Source organism: Idiotropiscis lumnitzeri, chromosome 16 (assembly GCF_059441095.1).
Source record: "Idiotropiscis lumnitzeri isolate Australia: NSW breed Sydney's pygmy pipehorse chromosome 16, RoL_Ilum_1.0, whole genome shotgun sequence".
Taxonomy (NCBI): Eukaryota; Metazoa; Chordata; class Actinopteri; order Syngnathiformes; family Syngnathidae; genus Idiotropiscis; species Idiotropiscis lumnitzeri.
Genome location: NC_142406.1, coordinates 8,009,380 through 8,029,653, shown reverse-complemented (window position 1 = coordinate 8,029,653; position 20,274 = coordinate 8,009,380). Strand labels below are relative to the sequence as shown.

Sequence of the window (20,274 nt, the reverse complement as noted above, 5' to 3'; positions counted from 1 at the left end):
GAACATGATTTCTGATGCAAGGCATCGCTGGGATATCATTCGTGAAAGTTGTTTTTCAAAACAAAAACCCCCAAAAACCTTCTCAATAGAAATATGTTAAAAAAAATAGTGAAGGGACACGTGAACCGGAAGAGAGCGTCCACATTTCTGGCGGGAATTTATTAATTTATTTTAAGCGTGCTCATACCTAGGTCACGATAGAAATAAGTTCTCGCAAGTTAGATAAAACCTCTCGTCTGGTTCAAGAATCTTTAGAAGTAGTAGCTGTCGTGGCAATTAATGTGAGACATAAATTAGAGTTCTACCGCTCTTGGTCTTGATTTTTAAAATAAATAAATACATTTCCTCTGAACAAATGCGACGAATACTTCAGAGCAACTTATAGTCTGACAAATATGATAATTAATTACCAAATTAACCAACAACAATTTCAATAATATCATAATCATTTCGAGTCCTTGTTTGACTAACAATTTTCCAAATTCTTTGATTTCTGGTTTCAAAAAGGTTGGTGAGTAAATCAATCCTTCTTGTGCACTATTGTTTAATAGTTATTTGTAATCACTAAACATTACCAAATAAACAACAACAATGAGTTAATAAACAGCAAATGGGGATGGGGGGTAGTCGCAATACACTTTCATGCAATCGATTATTCCAATAACCAATGCAGTGATTGTGTGGACTAACTCCCCCAAATTAATCATCCGTCGCGGGGAGAAAAAAAAACAGAAAATGTGAGCAAAATTGTTTTCTGGAGTAATAGACGGTTCAAAAACTGTATTTACTTCATTTTTAGTTTCTGGAGGCGCGATGGTAAAATCTCCGAGTACTTGCATGGACCAATTAAGCGGAAAACTAGGCTACATCCTAAAAGTCCTCAGTCACTTATGGCTATTTTTAGTGTTGTCACCACTCGGGCCGAGCAGAGAGACGGACATCTTTAAAAGCGCGTCAGGGTGACTGGCTGTCATACAGCAAATATTGGCTAACTGGCACTTCCCCTGTCCAAAAGCATCTGTTGACCTTCCGTCCAGATGGCCCAGGCAGACATGCTGGAGGGTGCATGGCCACACAGTAAATGACGGTCAACACACACACACAAAAAAAGTTTTTTCGAGCGGTCAGAGCATCCTCTGGCTCCCCTCAGGTTTAACGCAGCAGAGGCAAAGGTTGCTTGGCTGACCTTGCTCTGCGGTGGCTTGGTAACAAAAATGTGTTTTTGGCACACTGCCTGTAATGCAGTAATGGCACAAGTCCAGCCTGCAGGACATGTGTACATCCTAACGCTCAGATTCTAACGAGCAACGGCATAAATAGAACATTGGAGTTATTGAAGACCATTTTAACTCTCCAAGTATTTGTTGATTTCTTTTTTGTCTTGTGCATAATAGTCAATGAGTCCAAACTTGGGGAGAGGAATGAACACTTAGTTCCAAATTATCATGCATGTGATAGGATTTAAATTAAATAAATTAGTTAGTTAATAAGTTTTAGATTTTCTTTTATAATTCCCAAGTGAGGATACAGACTTTGTCAATAGAAAAAAGTGTTATATTATATTATATTGTATTATTTATGATATATAATATTATATCATATATTATTTATGATAAATTACATTATATTATTTATGATATATTATATTATATCATATTATATTATATATTATATTTTATATATTACATTACATCTTATTATATTATATTATATTGCATTACATTATATTACATTTATGTGACGTGAAGAATGTGAAAAGTGAAGTCAGTTTTCTAAAAAACAATATGTTTATGTTTAGTAAAAGTATCTCTCTTATTTTTTTAATGAGAGAAGTTGTCCTTAAAGTGTTCACAAATGCACTTTCAATAAAGTACTTGATTGGCAAAATCAGTTCTCATTTATTTGTTAAGCGGGTTGTTGGCGACTGCTGAGAGTAACAAAGTAACTAATAAAGTAACTTGTGAACTAACGTCTTTACGTTCTAAATTAAGTAATCAGGAGTGTAATTGTAAAATAATTAGATCAGTAAAATAACTTTTTCAAGGCAACTGTGACACTTGATACACGGGTAGACACACAGATTTGTGAGCAAAAATAGACCACTTTAAATTGTTCAGTTTTTTTAGCATTTCTTTTTCTTTTTTTAACTGCAGCACATAGCAATTTGCAAGACTATATTTTAAGAAAATCTCAACAAAGGAAATTACAGCTGTCATTGCAACCGCTTAGTTTAATGTAATTCAGATGACAAAATAATTGATCAAAACAATTTTATTTACTAAATTGGTTTGATTGATGGTAAAAAAGAACAACAAGTGCAGTAATTTCAAACACTGTATATTATCGAGATGAAGGGCGTCTCATTTTATATCACAGGGAAGAATGTCATTCATGTAATGTTTGATTCATCTTGTTGAGTGGCAATTTCTCAAGTAGTCAGGTGTAGCGGAGCAGAGTGCTTCAGGATCAATAACGATATTGAAATCTCTTGCTGTAGCGTTTGTGGTGTTGTCTAGCAGGTCATCATTATTAGGGCCATAAATGTTAGTGAAGGCCAAAATTGTCTGATCAATATGGCTTTAATTAGCATAAATCTTCCATCTGGGTCAATTCTTAGAAGTCCTGTGGAAGATTTCTTATTGCCTATTGATGAAAGTGGACAAAATAAGTCTTCTTTTTAAACTTAAAGAGGAAGTCAAGCCAGAAAAATGTCTTTACAAGAATATGTTCTATGTAGTTCCACTCGTTGGAACATGGCCTTCTGATTAATTTTGCATTTGTGGAATATTAGTTAAGCCACTAAACCCACCAATTTTTAACTATCTCAGCTGCCATTTTGTCACTTCTGTCGACAGGAACATATATACACATATATATATATATATATATATATATATATATACACATATATATATACACATATACATATATACATATATATATACATATACATAAATACATACATATACATATACACACATATACATATATATACATATACATATATACACATATATATATATATACATATACATATATACACATATATATATATATATATATATATATATACACATATACATATATACATATATATATACATATACATAAATACATACATATACATATATACACATATATATATATATATATATATATATACATATATATATACATATATATACATATATATATATATATATATATATATTTTTTTTTAATTTACAATCATAATTACACAGCATGAATAACACAAATATTACTACTCTACTACATTCCAATCACAAATGTGCAAGACGGTCCCATGTGACAGCTCCATATACTGAATTAATAGTTTTCCTGTCTATTGAACATACTTTCCCCACATTTGTTGGCGCGACATATTTTGTGTGCCGAGGGAAGCTGAAATGACACGAGCCCACACATTGCCTCTATACTGATTAGCAAACACATTTTCATTCCTCAAAGTCAAGGTCAATGCCGCCCAATGCCATTAACTCCCAGACTGCTATTCTCCAGTTATGTTTGGACTGTCAACCAGCATCTTCTACTCATTGCATCACTTCCACTGTCTTGAACCGCACATTTCACTGCACGTTTAATTAGTAAATGGAATGGATACGCGTTGTGTAGCGTGTTGTTTAACTGTGGCGCTCACTTGGATAGCGACTGCGATACGTTAGGGATCATTAACGCTCGCGTGTGATAAAGCCCGGCGGATTGACTGATGAACATTCACAATGCAATTTGAATGTAGAGTGCTCGAGGCTGAGGAAGGGCAATATAGGAGGAAGGATTGAGGACTCAGAGGAAGGGCTGGTAGGGGTGCAGGGTCAGATAAAACAGGAGATTAGAAGGAAGATGGAGGGTGAGAGACAGTGATAAAGAGGGGGGAAAAAGGGGGGGGGGCAAAGGAAGATGAATGTTTCTCACCAATCCATTTGTCATTCCCATACCAGGACAGATTGCCTTTCGTGCTGTCGTAGTATCCAATCTTCTTATAGCTTCCTCCTGTGAAGGAAAGAGAGAGTTTCTCAGAGCTCCACTATAACTGTCTAAATTGCGTTTTAATATCATACAGCCTGTCAAACGCAATGGCTCATTGCTCAGGCTGACATAGCACTACGCTCAGCATTTGTATTCTGATCAAGTCGTGTTTTTTTTCCCCCACACTTATTTATACAATAATCTATTATTTACTATACACTTGGATTGAATAGTCCAGTGTTCTAAACCTTTTTTTTCAGTGATGTACCCGCTGTGAAATAATTCTTCAAGCTAAGTACCCCTTAACTTTGCGGTGGACAATCTATGGCCCGGGGGCCACATGTGGCCCGTTAAACGTTTTAATCCGGCCCACCAAACTTGAAAAAAATTAAATGAATAAACCTTATTGTTATTATTATTGTTTTATTTTCTAAATACTGTGGATTTTCAAAGACATATATATATATATATTGTTGCAATGCTTTTTTTTCACTTTCATTTAAAATTAAATGTATTTTTTTGTCTCAGATGAGGTGAGGTTACCAAAACACTCCATCCATCTGCTCCTGGTCCGGCCCCTCTGTCAAATTTTAGAACCCATTGTGGCCCGCCAATCAAAAAGTTTGGCCACCCCTGCCTTAACTCATAATAAAACACACACACACACACACAAAAATGGATCATTGACGTCTTTACCCATCAATGGCAGCAAATGAGTGAACCAGCACAAAGCATTTTTGGATTTAAAAAAAAAAAGACTTAAAATATGCCATCAGTGTGTGATTTATGAAACTTTAGAACCATTCACACTTCATTCGTATTGGTCCGCAGAGAAAATAATCGACATAAAGTGTCCTCTTTTGGATGAATAGAAGAGATCAGCAATTTATGAGAATAAATCCAAATAAAACCGGTATTTTTCTGACTCTGGTTTGGCCTTCTTTTGCTATTATGCCTGAGTTTTTTTCAGAAGGCTTACGCTTCCACCACGACTCCATTATTTACGTCTTCAAGTGATCGACAAGTAACGAGAGCTGGCATGTGACAAGTTGGGTCGAACCAGTCTAGTATGGGGGAGAATCTGGATTTTTAAAATAATTAAATTGAATAAACTACAGAATAAAAAATGTGTTTTCTTCCCGAAACATTTAATTAATTCAATACTTTTTAAACTGATTTTTGCAGATTTGTTTTGGACGTCAAGTTTGTGTAAATATTTGATTAAAAACAAGACTGGTAGCACATTCGCATGCATTTGAAAAAGGATGATGCTACGTGTCTTCACTCAATGCTGTCCACATGAAACGGAGACCAGCCGTGGTCGATATAACCTCTTTATTGAGAAAATGAAAGCTTTGTGTAGGAGCGACTCTGTCTACCATCAGAATGGAGTCGGAGGTGAAAAGAGAGAGAGAGAGAGAGAGAGAGAGAGAGAGAGAGAGAGAGAGAGACAGAGAGAGAGAGACAGAGAGAGAGAGACAGAGAGAGAGAGACAGAGAGAGAGAGAGACAGAGAGAGAGAGAGACAGAGAGAGACAGAGACAGAGACAGAGACAGAGACAGAGACAGAGACAGAGAGAGAGAGAGAGAGAGAGAGAGAGAGAGAGAGAGAGAGAGAGAGAGAGAGAGAGAGAGAGCGAGAGAGAGAGAGAGAGAGAGAGAGAGAGAGAGAGAGAGAGAGAGAGGGGTGTCAAAGACGCTCAGATCTTCGAAAACTCTTGCCACAATTCATGGAATACAATTGACGGTTTAATGCAATACATTACTGAAAACTATTAGCTTCATTTCAATTTTTTCTAAATACTATTATTCGGATATATTGAAATGAGCTGCCACTAGAATTCATTGTCTGTTCTTAAATGCTCTTTTGAAACGCACTTTTTTCTCCCCTTTGGCTTTTACCTCAGTTTGAGATTTTAAATGATCTCATTTTCCTTTTCTTATTTTTTTCTTTGGTTATTTCTGCCTTACATGTCTCTTGTACTACTGCGTTTTTTATTTTCTTTCTGTAATGCAGCGTTAAGCACTTTGGTCAATTGGCTATGCACCACAATCATTTACAATAGCTCCAATCAAACATTTTCATCAAAAAGCTACTCTTGATCCAGCTCCAACCAATTGATATTCTTTTTCTTCTTCCCTTCCTGGAAGAAAGCAGTTGGCGTGACATGATTCTGAGGACTTTGAGTTCGGATTTGGAATATATCATCATACTGAGAGTGATTAATGACGCCTCATTTCTTCTAACAAAGAATGTCCAGATTATTACTCTTGTATTATATAATAATTGCATGAAGGCCATGGATAATCAGACATGCATTAAAAAAAAAGCACCTTGATCCATTATTAAGCACCATAGCATTATTTTTTTATGCAATTACCGGTATTGGTAAACACGGTTTCCTCATCTCTCCTCCAATTCCTCTACCTATTCATCTCTCTCCTCTGCACTCCTTCCCTCTCCTATTTCTCTCTTCTCATACAGACATGTCGGGACAGATGGTCCCACGATACTTGAATCTCGGCTCTGTTCTAGCTTTTTTTTCCTTGAAGGAAGGTTAGTCACCAAAGTGCTCTTGTTGCTTTCAGTTTGGTTTTCTTTAACGTGTGAGAAGTGAGATGCTACACTTTCTCCATGAGTAAAGTGGCCTTGAGATCAAAGCTAATGTGAATCGGTGCTTTTTAAATTCAATTGACTTGACATTGCTTGGCTTGACCAGATGAGGCCCTCTTGAATGGTTAAAAATCGTTTAGGAAAAAAAAAATCATCTGACATTGAGTTTAGAAAGACTGATTTCGATAGATTTTTTTTTTTTTAAAAGTGCTGGATGTTCCGTCCTCGATCTGTTCCAGCACATACACGATGAAATGCGAAAAGGCCTTTGGTGTTAGTTTGCACAAATTCGGGTGATGCAGCTGAGTCCTGTTAACTACGGCGTATTTGCAATTTGGCATTTGCAAGCTTACCTATTTGCAGTCTTTTTGGGGGAACCTATCCTCAAAAACTCTAATCAGGTCAAAGCAATTAAAGTGTTACACAAAGTATTTTGTGACCTCTTATCAACGAACTACACTGAAGTGAGTTGAGGAGTTTCATTTTCACAAATGCTCTCCTTGCATACAGATGACATCTGTAAGTAATTCTAACCCAATACTGTTTTTGGTTCAACTGATTTTGAAAATAAATATATATAAACTATTTGCATAGAAAATAATCAAATAAAGTATAATGTATTACAAGTTAATAACACATATCGTAACTCTGGGGTGTAGTTTGCAGGTTTTATTTGATTTTTTTTTCAAATTGTATTCCATTAACACGTCCTTTTCAGATTGACCCTTCTCTCAGAATACTGTTTCAGATAGTCAGCCATTTTGTATTTTTCATCTGTCCAAAAAGCACTTCAGAGACATTACAGTGGAACCTGCAGTTGGAACGTGTCTAATATAGATTTTTTATTTATTTATTTTGAATGATTACAAAGATGAAAACGATAATGAATACAATTGAGCCAGAAGCAATGTCTAAGGGAAAATAGTTTTGAAATTTGACTGACTTTTGATTCGACTGAATATAATTAAGCCTCAAGAGGGTTTCCTTCCTCGTTCGTGAATGGTCACAGTAGGTATTTCCGGATTGACACTTGGGTAGAGGTATGGTATGTTGAAATCTAGCAAAAATTTGCTGCAATAAAACCTTTAATATCAGCGTGCTGTCACACATAGGGACACAGCCTCAACGCGTCAGACAATCTCCCACTTAGCTACGCTTCCAAGTGCAAAACTAATGAGGCATCATTTTGCCACAATGAGAAAGACTGCAACGCAACTCTCATCAGTTTTTTGCATTATTAAACTCTACATTCAGTAACCATCAGGACAGAACGTGGTCTGTCACGTTAAGTTACTTGTAATACAAATTCTTGATCAATCCAACCATTCGTGAACATAAATATTTATTTTTTTAAACCACACTTCTAATTTGAAGGATAATGCTGGTGCTGCTATATATATGTCCACCCATGCATTTTCTATCCAGTTGAGGATCTCTGGAAGCTAGAGTTAGGAATACATAAAACAAGCATTAATCAATACTAGTGAGTTTTATTTCTGAAGAGATGGAAGGCTGGCACAACCTTAGCCTTCTCAAGCTCAAGGGCATCATCGAGATGATCGGAGAGCTGCAGGGAATCCCTCAAAGAGTACATGTCGGTATAAGATTACTTTGAAGTGGGAAATTTGTACAATAGTCGGTAGTTAAACGTATATAAGGCCGGAGGGTCGAGGCCGAGATAGCGGCCAGAGGGCAAGGAACTGACCGGCAAAAAAGGGTCAAGTGCCCAGCTCTGCTAATTTCATATCTTTTATACATTTGAAATGATCCGCTAAAACCCATAAATTGCGTCCACATGACTTACACTGTATATTTAAGTGAGTGATGCTTGTTTTAAATGACCTCATTATTCTAATGAATTCCATTTTAAAGCAGTAACAGGCTGTGACGTACCTTGAAGCTGTTCAATTAGAGTCCAGGCCATCCGAGAACCTTGGGCATCAAATATTACATGACCCTGTAAGAAACGGGCAGAATTTTAATGTTTTAACACCCCTCCTCTCTATGCATTGCACATTTCTCTATATTCATCCGTCTAATAATATCTCATCCCTGATCCCTCGCTCACTCACTACACCTCATCATGCGCACATTTTCTCTTGGGGGTTTTTGTACTCACTGAAACTCCTTCGAAGGAGCTGGTGTTGAGGGCACGGTAGATTTCAGCGGTGACATCTCGGTTGTTGTAATTGAAATCTTCCAGACGACGACCCTTGGCTTTTAGAGGTCCCACAGTCTTGTTGAGAGCCAGAGCGAGCGCCCACACAGCGTCGTAAGCGAGGGGAGCTTCTTGAAAACCGCCAGTCTCGTCTGAGTTTTTTCCCCCAAGTTTTGACATCAGTTGGTCTAGAAATTCCTGGGAGGTCTAGAAAGAAAGGTGAACACCGGTGCGTTAGTTAAGATGTGTTACGTATTCTCAGAATTCACTTAGAAATTCTATGATGTTGATCCACTTATGCCGGAGTGCATTCACATTTGACCGGTTTGGTTGGGTCAAAATGAATTCTAGGGAAATCATTTACAGGTGATATACAAAGGATAGAAAAAGTCTACACACCCCTGTTGTGTAAAGTTTTCTTGACAATCGAATCATGGCATTCTGATTCATAAAAATTGCGTTTGCGGATTATGAATTGAGCAGCAAAATCTACCCATTTTTATCCATCAAAGGGGGCGGCCATTTTGCTGCTTGCTGTCGACTAAATATGACATCACAATTGCTGAGGGCTCACGTAATCACGGCTGACCTGTTTTTTGATCACAGGAGTTTAGTTTGTGTAATAATTTACCCATTTGATATTTCACTCTAAGATTGCGATTCCTATTTTTGGAATTTGTTTGGGATCAGAATAAACAGCATTGGGATTTTTTTTTTTCATCTGGACATTTTGCATGGATATGAAACGTCCAGCAGTATATCACAAAACAACCTCAACTAAACCTCTTTTAGATTCATTATTAATTTGCACACAGCCCTTCAGAAATGTTACATCCAAAAGGAAAATAGTCAGTGGTCCAAAAGTCATTAATAATGACTCGTGTTTTGCCTTGAATACAGCTAAAAGCAGTGCCTTCTCAAAGCCTTTGAAATCGACACTATTAAATCATTCATACTATCATCTTCTGTGTTCCAGTTCCATGTTTTAAAGAATGAACCTACAACTATTTTACAAAGGATAGCGTGAGAAATAATAAAATATATATTAATGAATAAAGTGTCTTTTGATCAATCTTCCCCATCTGGACCCCTTGTAAAATAATTGAATTATTGCATAATTGAACACATTTTAAAAGAAATACTAATGTGCACACCTTTAGCATGATCTATTTGCTTTGATGATGTCAAGATGAACAACGATGCAGTATCCTATTTGCAATGAACCTAAATTATGGGGTCAAATTAGAGGATGAAGTGTTGGCCTGGCTTGTAGAGGAATGAACGGCTTCACAGTGATGCTTTGCAATTATATATTAGGTAGCTTGTAATATGAGAAAAGTGTTTAAAAAATAAAAATCATTCTGATTCTGAGCCCAGTTTTCACACGTATACTAAACCGTTGGTAAGTCATTGTAAAAAAAACAAACAAAAAAAAACCGGTTGATTGGGTAATTGATAAAGTAGCAATAAAACTTTATAGAAAATTTACAAATAAAAGTCAGGAATTGTACTATTTTTCTTGTCCTATTTAAAAAAGAAAATAAACTAACTTGATGTGGGCAGATCTTATTTGGAGATTATTTACATTGATTGCCTCAAAAGGTTTTGCAACTAAATGCATATCAAAAATACTTCAATGTCTTTTTGTTTTTGTGTGATTTTGGTGCTTTAATAAAAAGGTTACCAAAGTTTACAAAAAGATTTGGAAGCAGATCGGCTAATCGGGCACAAACCAAACGTTTTTGCTAGTTTATACATTTTTTAAATGCCCTAAAATTACTGCAACAATTTTGGAGCTTTTGAATAATCTAACCCAGTCACAAGTTGGAGTCATTCCATATCTCCTGCGATAAAACTACCAGTTGCATTTGCGTGTGTCTGGGTGATTTCAGCTCACTGTGAACACTGATGCTTGCCTCTCCAAAAAAAAAAAAAAAAAAAAAAAAAGTCAAAATATGAGGGGAAAAAAAGCAAATTGAACAGAGAATTAAGACTGAATACTACGAAAACTTACAAATAAAATGAAAAAATTAGAATAAAAAAGTAAACTAAATAAATAATAGAATGTATACATTAAGAGAATAAAGTCAAAATATTCTTGGTAAAAATTAAGAACTACAAAGAAATTTTACATAAGCAATGATGTATATATGTATGTATATATATCAATGTACGTATAGCGCAGAAAAGGTAAAAAAAAAATCTGAAGTAAATACAAGTTTCAGTGCAATCTTTAATGATTGAATGCAAAACTTCAAAGTTAAATACAACTGAACTGGACTTGGCCATTTAATCATTAATGCACCACTAGAGGGAGCCCACGTATTCAATCATTCAGTAAGTAAAGGGGTTGTTTCATTTATCATTCATCATATGAGTGAGAGACTTAGTGCGTCCTACTTAGTGCCCGTTGCAATTCATTTATTCAGTCATTTAACTTTGCATTATATTATGTAGAAGACGCCCATGGGGCAGATATTTCATGAGAAATCCAAATCGCAAAATGCCACTGTCAAGATAAAAGACGGCAAAAAGTGGTAATACTTTTGGTCTGGTCTCCAAAACAGTCGTCCCATTTCCTGCTGTGATTATGTCATTACACTACATCAGGCTGCCTGTCAGCACACAACAAAATGAGGAATGCAGCTGGAGACGTAATGACCCATGCAGCATCTTTGCGCACTCATAGGAAGATGTCGATTTCTTGTATATTGACTTATGTTGCATTCCCAGTTTGTCACGCAGTAGTACAACACAAGAGTATTATATCCATGTCACATACGACATACATCTTGCAAAATCAATGAATCGGTCAACGGGCAAAAAAAAAAAAAAAAAAAAAAAAATCTTGGCTTTTATTCAAATTCAATGGCTTTCCTCAGATTTTTACAAATTGCAATCAATCCAGTTGTGAAATTCCCACTCCCTGCACCGTGTCGACTCTTCTAAAACTCATTACTGGGGGGGGGGGAGGAAGCTATAGCTTTCGTTTCATACACTCTAGTCGCAGGCAGAACAGAAACTTGACATGCCAGATGGTTGGTTTCATAAGGGCTTGTTTCACAAATCTGTCTGAGAAAACGCTGGTGAAAACTGCTTAGAAAATAGCAGACAGTATATAAGCATGCCACAGTCCATTTGTATTTTCAAGAATTGGGTAGAAGCTCAATTAATTTATTTTTAGTCATTGCTTTTGTATCTTGGTACAATCGTGTATTTGTGTAATTTTCTTTCCACATTGATGCACGCTTTCAATTTCATTTGGCATTGTTTTTCTGTTATGCCAGCCGTGCTGTAATAGCAGTGGTATACTGAACATTGATTATCCAAATAACCGTCATAATCATTTAGTTGTGGGTGAATACATTTTAAATTAACCTTGAATAAACTAAAAATCATTGTTTCATCTCATCTCACATTTAGTTTGATGTTAAGTAGACAAGTTGTATATAAACTTTCCATGCACGTGGGGATATTTAAATAAGACAAAACATGGATTTTATGCAGTTTCTGGCTTCCCCCAAATTATCAGAGCAATCGATTCCTTTTTTTGGAACTCAATAATGGATTTGTGTGCGTTCAGCGCTAACACTTGCAATTCACCACTGGCAATTAGAAAAAGTGAACACATCATTTAAGGCCTGCTATTTGGAATTGTACTATATGTAAAAATGCAATCGCATTAGCATGAAGTAAATCAGATTACAAAAAAAAAAAAAAAACTCAACTGAGTGCATTTTTTATAACGTGCGCCATTTTTAGGAATTGCCATACATGATTGGCAGGTCTTGACTGGTGCGACGGCTGACTTTGAAAATTGAAGCCGAGCTACATCTACATTGCGATTTGAAACATTTAATCATATAACACTCGTAAAATGTTGACGTTTTTTTCCTCACTTTTATTCATTTCACATTCACCAACAGTCATGAATGCCGATAACGACACTTAATTCCTTAACTTTGCCTTTAATTCCCACAAGATTTAATCTTTTGGTTTAACATGACCCATTTGAATCATAAATGTACCAACGTGAATATCGGTTAGCATTGACAGCAACATGAATCATGTTTTAAAATATAGTTTAGCACAGGGGTGGGCATACTTTTTGATTGGTGGGCCACACCGGGTTCTAAAATTTGACAGAGGATCCGGACCAGGAGCAGTTGGATGGAGTGTTTTGCTAACCTCACCTCATCGGAGGAAAAAAAACAAAAAAAAACATTTAATTTTAAATGATAATGAACAAAAGCATTAAAACAAAATATATGTCTTTGGCACAGCACAGTATTTAGAAAATAAAACATTAACAAGTTTTATTCATTTAATTTTTTTTTCAAGTTCGGCGGGCCGCATTAAAACGTTTGCCCATGCCTGGTTTAGCATTTAGTTAATCCTGCTGGGCACCTCTCAAAATCCATTGTCTTACCAAGTTGGAGGCTCCTCGTACAGTCTCCGGGTTGAGCATGACAATCTCGGTGGTCACGTGACCTTCGACGGCTTCTGTCATTTGCTCCACTGTGCAGTTGACAGACGGATCGTTGATTTTAAACCAGTTGTCTGCGTACCAGCCGATGAGGAACCACACATATTTCTTCCCGTACAGCTTCTCCTTGTATACCTGCGGAGGGAGAAGAAAAGTGACGCATGGGCAACTACTGTCAGGCATAACTTGATTGTTATTAATATTTAATGTTTTTGGGGGGTGAAAGACAAGGCAGGGAGTAGTTTTAGTTCTTTGTCGTTTTGAAAAAAAGCCTTATTGTTGTGTGATGTTGTTTTGAATTGACTCCGTTGTTGATTTGATGGAACTTTAACTCCCACCACCAACCCCGAGACTGTTTCAATGAATAGAAAGAGACAATTTATATTCAAAGAAGATAATGTAATGTTAGCGCTCCTCCTTCTGGGTCACTTAGACCTCGGAGGACTTTTGAGATAATGAGAGTTTGCACGTGAGAGGAGAATTTATGTGCTGGGTAGTTTTTTTTTTTTTTTATTGCACCAAATGTCAAGCACTGATAAGGTACTTTAATATATCATATTCCATTTCATGAGGGTTTTATACATACAAAGATCGCACAGTATGCTTATGTTGGGCGATCTACCATCTAAATTTTTTCATTTCAAAGTGCTTGAAGCAAAATGTGGTGCAGTCAAAAAAAAAAAAGAAATGCTGGGCTATTTTCCTGATCCAATTGCCGATATAGAGCCAATTGAGTTAGTTTTACCCAAACCTGAGTTATTTATTTTCACCAAGAATTTGGGTGGATTTAAGAGCTGAAGCTGGTCACCATTTTTTAGTTTTGTGCAATGCAAACACTGCAAAAAATATTCCAAATAAGCCATACAAATGCTAGGGTTGCTGTTTCTTCTTTTTAGAAAATGTTGTAATAAAATTATCAACTACCGGGTCTTGGTAGGTTTAACACTTCAGTACAGGCAGTTTTTAACCACTTGTTGGATCAAAATCTTCACCCAACATGCTGGGTCAAATCCTCAACCCAATTCGTTGGGTATAAATAACCCAGCGTTGTCTCGGCCACTTTTGGACATAGGGTTGGGTTAGCCATTTCATCCAGTTTGGGTTATTTTTTTAGTTTTAAAAGCGCGCTGTTGACAAATGCATGATTAAAAAAAACAAAAAAACATGATTAGCAATTGAGAGGTGTCACAAAGCCTTTCGAAACAAAAATAACTTTTCAAATATTCAATTTCTTTTGAATGGCAAACTGACATACTCATTAAATAGGAGGGTATTCGGTACAACAAAAAAAAAAAGTAAATGTCAAAAGAATAAATTACCTCGCAAAAGACCTTCCTAGCTTCAGTCTCATAGAAGAGGCCAACGATGATTCGGGCATCCTGACGCTTGAAAGAGTGAGAAAGAAAAGACAGTCACCCACACGGCTGGACATGAAAGGAACCTAACAGGCCTCACAGTGCGGTTGTGGAGCCACCAACACAGCGGCAGACCTTCGCTCCACTGTAGCTAATAGTGCTGTTGCCATGGTTTCCATTCCAATAACTAATTAATCCTGCACATTAAATCTGGGCCAGCGTTCGTCGCAAGGTCATTCTTAAGGGCGTGTGTGGGTGTTTGTCCGTGTGTGTGTGCGTGTGGGCACGTGAACATCGAAGAATGACAGCAAGTGAGTCCGACAGGTAGAGGAGAAAGGAGGGGAAGCAGGAACAATTGAGTTTTCTTTCACTGTACTGCAAAATATGGAAATGTGACTGGCAGCAACCAACTGTTGATTACAACATCATGTTTCTTTAAAAATAAGTACCAAATTGTCATTCAGTTTTGCATTTTAGCAATTAGGCCGGTCAAGAAAGGAATGGCCATGCAGTGATCTACTTTACTCTCATTATTTTAAAAGGAACAATCGTACCGTATTCCACAGTAACTAAGATGCCATATGACTTAAATGCAGGAATACTTTATGGCCAAGGCAACCAAAACTAGAGAGAAAAAGGCATCAGATTGTAAACAACAATTAAAAACCATTTCTAAAACAATCTATATTAGCTCTGTCTCACACATGCATTTCATATCCCCCCCCCTCCAATGTCACTTTATGGGCCCCGTAGAAATCTCCAATTACACATTTAATCCCAGAAATTTTCACTAGAGGAAACCCCTCAATTCCAGTGTATTTTCCGGATTTTGACTGATTTTGTGAGGCCAAACAGAATGTTGTGTTCTAATGCTATAAAAACACGGAGCTATGACGCAAAAAAAGAAAAAAAAAAAAAAGGCTAAGACGTATAAATACGTCTTTGGGATGCGGGGACTAGATTTTTTAAAAACGTATATGTATGTCTTATGGATTGTATGAGTTAAAAAAAAAAAGGCACCACAACTAATTTAAAATAATGAAATATTTAATTATTTGTATATATGAAATATTTATATTTCATATTTGATGATCTCTTATAGACATGTGATAGTCTCAACAGTTTTTTTTGTATTCCAGACTTTTGACTGCATGCTTTTCACATAAAATGAAAACCCCAAATGACCTTTGAGGAATCATTTATGTGTCAAGCTTGATCGAAAAACGAAAACACTGTATTGAAAGATAAGTGATACTGTGAGTAAAAGTGCAGGAATGCTGAAGTGATTTATTTATTTTTTTTTATAAACAACATTTGTGAAAAGTCTCCGATGACTTCGGACAAAAGGGTCTGTCGCACAACAAAGAGTTGACGGGGTTGAGGTCAGGGCTCTTCGTGCGCCAGTCAAGTTCTGCTATCCCAACCCCATCCAAGTATGCGATTTAACCTTGCTTTGCGCAATTGGGCACAGCCAGCTGGAATAGAAAATTAAATTCCCCAAACTGCTGTTAAAATGATAATGAACTATCACGGCATGCATTATTGATGCCTATGAAACAAAAGTGAGTTGGAATTACACCGTGGTGTTTATTGCTAAAAAAAAAATAAATAAAAAAATCATCCATGTATAAAAACGCTCCACAGCAGGTAAAACGGCTTCATACTTCTATCACGCTTAGCAGCCATCGCCAATATTTGCTTTCAGCACTCACACATAACGGGGGGAGCTTAAGCTAACAACAAAACACGCTCACCCCCACACGCTGTATAGAGGCGGCAGATTAACTGATCTAAACCTCGCGTTCTCATCACTGCCACGATGATGCAAGCGGAGTGAGACAGGCTGTACATGCAGAACACATTATTTTTGGACTCAGCGAGAGGTGCTGTACAGCTCCAAATGTGTCTGTGCTAGAAAATCCTCACAAGCAGACGCGTGCGGTTCTCAGCAAAAGTGGCAGCAGAAAAGCATAAATTAGTGACATATCTCACATATTATGCTTATTACATGATCGTTAACTAGGATTTTTGTTTTCGGCAGATGATGCCAAGATATACCCTAATGATTACTTGATTGGCATTAAGTAATTCTAATTTTGGGAATCATCTTGTAGTGCTCCGGAATAGCAAGTTCGTATGTACTATCAAGACTCATGTCACTAGCTTGAGTATTTATTATTAGTTTAATGCAACTGAAACAATTAGCATCTTGACATGTTTTTTGTTTTTTTTAAATCTATGCGGGCCAGTCCAAAGTGGCTCACTGATTGCGGACCACTGATTTAGAGGTGATCACCTTGCAGAAAAACTTGAATAATCCATAAGCACAATTGGGCCTGGTGACATGCAAAATATCTGAGAATTTTTACTTAATTTTTTTTTCCATTTATTTATTTGTTTTATGACAATGACGAAAAACATGCTGATGTACAGAACCGGAAATGACTGCATCATCCAAAAGTGGGACACATGCTGCTCGCCACTTTTAATGTTTTATTTACTTGTATGATTGTTAAAAAAAGTTGTGAATGTGACCCTCTTTTATTGTTCGGTCAAATCAAGAAAATGAATTACACAAATATATCCTTCAATAACACACATTTCATCTTTTTAAACGCACATAATAAACATAATTACATGTGCAATGTAAATTTAAGAACACATTATGAGGGACCCAAAGATTGAAGACCTATTAGACTGTATTGCACATGGTGAATAAGAAAAAAAAATTAAATCACATATACAGAGCATGTTTGTCTATTGTATTTCGATTCCACACCAAAAGGACTCTATAGGGTTTAAGTCTATATTATAGACCAACAACAAAGAGAGGCTGGCGCATGAAAACATGGAAAGAGGAATACAAGTGTTTCGAGTCATTTTGAGTCGATCTGAGCCAGTATTTTTGCTCACCTAAAAAAAGGCTATTCGTCACCAAATAGGTGACCTCTTAAACCAAATATTTTCAGTCTGCAGCGATCACAAATAAAGTAGCCTTCAATGTCCTACATTTGGAGGAGAGTCTGTGGAATAGAAATTAAATTAAGTTAAATCTAATTGAAACTCGACCAGCGTCACAGGATGGATTGTGGTTTTCTGCAATTGGCCGTATGCGGTAAATTGGGAGCACAAAAAAAAAAAAAAAAACGAGCTCTTTGAGCTTGATATCAGCCGAATGGGCAATTTGAGTTACCTTCAGGTTTTTGACAGCCACAGCAGGGTCAGTGAGAAAACTCTGACGAACGCTGATTTCAATCCCAGCCTCCTTCACCCTCTCTTCCAGATCATCCAGAGTCTGTCAAACACGGAGAGCGCAATCGAATAGTAAGACAAAAAAAAAAAAAAAAAAAAAGCAAAGCAAGAACCAGCAACAGATGTTAATAGAACGAAAGGTCGTAAATAGAAATACTAGAAGACACCAAGCCTCACGCTGGGATGAGCGGCTTGTTTACAAAGCTCATCGTCGTGGGTGGGGGATGATATAAACAGACAGATAAGGGCGGTGAATAAAGTGAGGAGCCACTAGCCAGAATAGAAATAAGGCGAGACAAAAGAGTGGAGAAAAAAAAAAACAAGAAATGAGGAAAGAGAAACTATTGTCCCTTTCAAAGTCACCTTGCGACTGTAACAATAAAAAAGGTGTTTTTGTTTTTTTTTTGTTGGTGGATATACAGATGCATCACATTTTTATCGTGTAGTTTACCGACAGTCATTTTTACATTGCGGCAGCCACAGTAAATGGTAAGTGGGACGATCCATATAGCAATGACAAAACTTCAGAAATATATATGTGAGCAACATATCTAATGGTATAGACCAGGGGTGTAAAACATATGGCTCGCGGGCCGGATCTGGCCCGCTAACGGGTTTAACACGGCCCACGAGAAGATTTGGTAAAGTACGAGAAATCGGAAAATGGCCAATTTTAGTTGTACACAAGTAATATACATCTCTAAGCTTAATTCAATGGACTTTTACCATAACCTCACATCTTTTAATGTGTCATAAAATCAATGTGGCGTTCAATTCGTAAGCATTAAAAGTGTTCTTCTTGATATTTTCAAGCAATGCTCAAATGAGTCGAGAAAGTTGAACATAGAATTGGCCTGTGTGAAATTGGAAAAAGACATAAATCAAACAGAAATGTGTTAGATATGACACATTCAATTACTGGTAAAACCAGCATAGCATGCAAATAGCGATAATCTGCGTAATATTGACACCATTTGTTTTACGTTATATAGATCATGATTTTACTGATCCGGCCTACTTGGTCATAGATTTTCCTCCATGTGGCCCCTGAGCTAAAGTGAGTTTGACACCCCTGGTATAGACATATGATATGAAAATGAGAAATATCTTATATCTAATATCTTTGCCCTACAGCCGAAACGAGTTTCAAACCAATACCGTATGCTACAATTGATAGTTTCGGTTATGTCTTTGAATGTGTTATTGTCACTGAATCCAATTCACACATCTGCACAAATGGATCCCAAAGCATTCAGCACAGCAAAATGATTAATAATAGTCCCTAGTCGTCAATGGGCTCCACATTTTGCGCTTTACTGTTGCTGCGTCGCATTACAAAGCTTCGGCGCCGACGTGTTTTACTCACTGATGTAAAAACCTCCGTTGTCTGCTGAATGGTGGCAATCTTGGTCCATTTCCACTTCTGGAAGAGCTGGACTCGAGTGGGGTTGTGCAGCGTAGCAGATGGATGAGTGCGGAAGAACGTAGGAAAGCGCTGGCGATTGGACAGAGCTGGAGAACTGGACCCATAGGACAACTGAGAGAGAAAAAGTACGTTTTGAATAACTACATACTGGACAGGATTTTTTTTTTTCTTTTGAGCCAGTCAGTTACCTTTGAAAAAACCAGTACGGTCAATGGAGCCTTCAACGAGGATTCTAAATTACACCTGCCAATCCACCAAATATGGGTTCAAATTATTTTTAGAGGGTGTTGATGAAAACTTAAAAGCCAGTTTGGCTGGTGATACACGAGGCAATCATGTCAGTCAGATATACGGTTAATCTTGAGAATGTATCGGAACAGGACTATAGGGATTATTATTATCCCATAAACTATACATCATATAATACCTCTAAAATCATATAATATTAAAAATTTCCAGTTTTCCGTTAAGGTGTCTCATCCGCCGACCAAAAGAAAAAATTGCTGAGACTGACAATCACGGCTCAGCTTGCAGACGTCACATAAACTGTGGTTGGTTATGACCTGACCCCTGAGCAGATGCAACGTCATTTTCAATGTCAATGTCAACAGCAAGTAACAAAATACCTTTATTAAAGTTGTAGATTGTGCATAAAAAAATAATGAGGTTAACAAAATCATGATAAAGAAAATAGTAATTTATTTCTACTGCAAATTGTTGAATAATAATAATTGTTAAAATAATTGATTTGATACATTTCTTTAACACTAAACCAATTCAACAGTGTAGATCAGGCGTAGCCAAACTAGGGCCCGGGGGCCACATGCATCCCGTTAAACGTTTTAATCCGGCCCGCCGAACTTGAAAAAAAATAAAACCTTGTTCATGTTTCATTTTCAAAATACTGTGTTTTTTCAAAGACATGTATATTGTTTTAATGCTTATGTTCATTTTCATTTAAAATCAAATGTATGTATTTTCTCTGATGAGGTGAGGT

The 20,274-nt window shown here is 36.7% G+C and overlaps 1 protein-coding gene across 7 annotated transcripts in view; it reads right to left on the bottom strand.

The window, feature by feature from the left end:
* Positions 1-20,274, bottom strand: part of gabbr1b (gamma-aminobutyric acid (GABA) B receptor, 1b) — a 128,950-nt gene that overhangs the window by 22,755 nt on the left and 85,921 nt on the right. For 6 of the 7 annotated variants that reach the window (XM_088278575.1, XM_088278573.1, XM_088278574.1 and 3 more), the window contains 7 exons: positions 19,218-19,388; positions 17,793-17,894; positions 14,564-14,629; positions 13,188-13,379; positions 8,720-8,965; positions 8,494-8,557; positions 3,934-4,011 (listed from right to left, as the gene is read on the bottom strand). In XM_088278575.1, coding sequence (XP_088134701.1) covers positions 3,934-4,011; positions 8,494-8,557; positions 8,720-8,965; positions 13,188-13,379; positions 14,564-14,629; positions 17,793-17,894; positions 19,218-19,388 — 919 coding nt within the window. The remainder of the gene's footprint in view (positions 1-3,933; positions 4,012-8,493; positions 8,558-8,719; positions 8,966-13,187; positions 13,380-14,563; positions 14,630-17,792; positions 17,895-19,217; positions 19,389-20,274) is intronic. The other variant, XM_088278576.1, reaches the window with a different exon arrangement.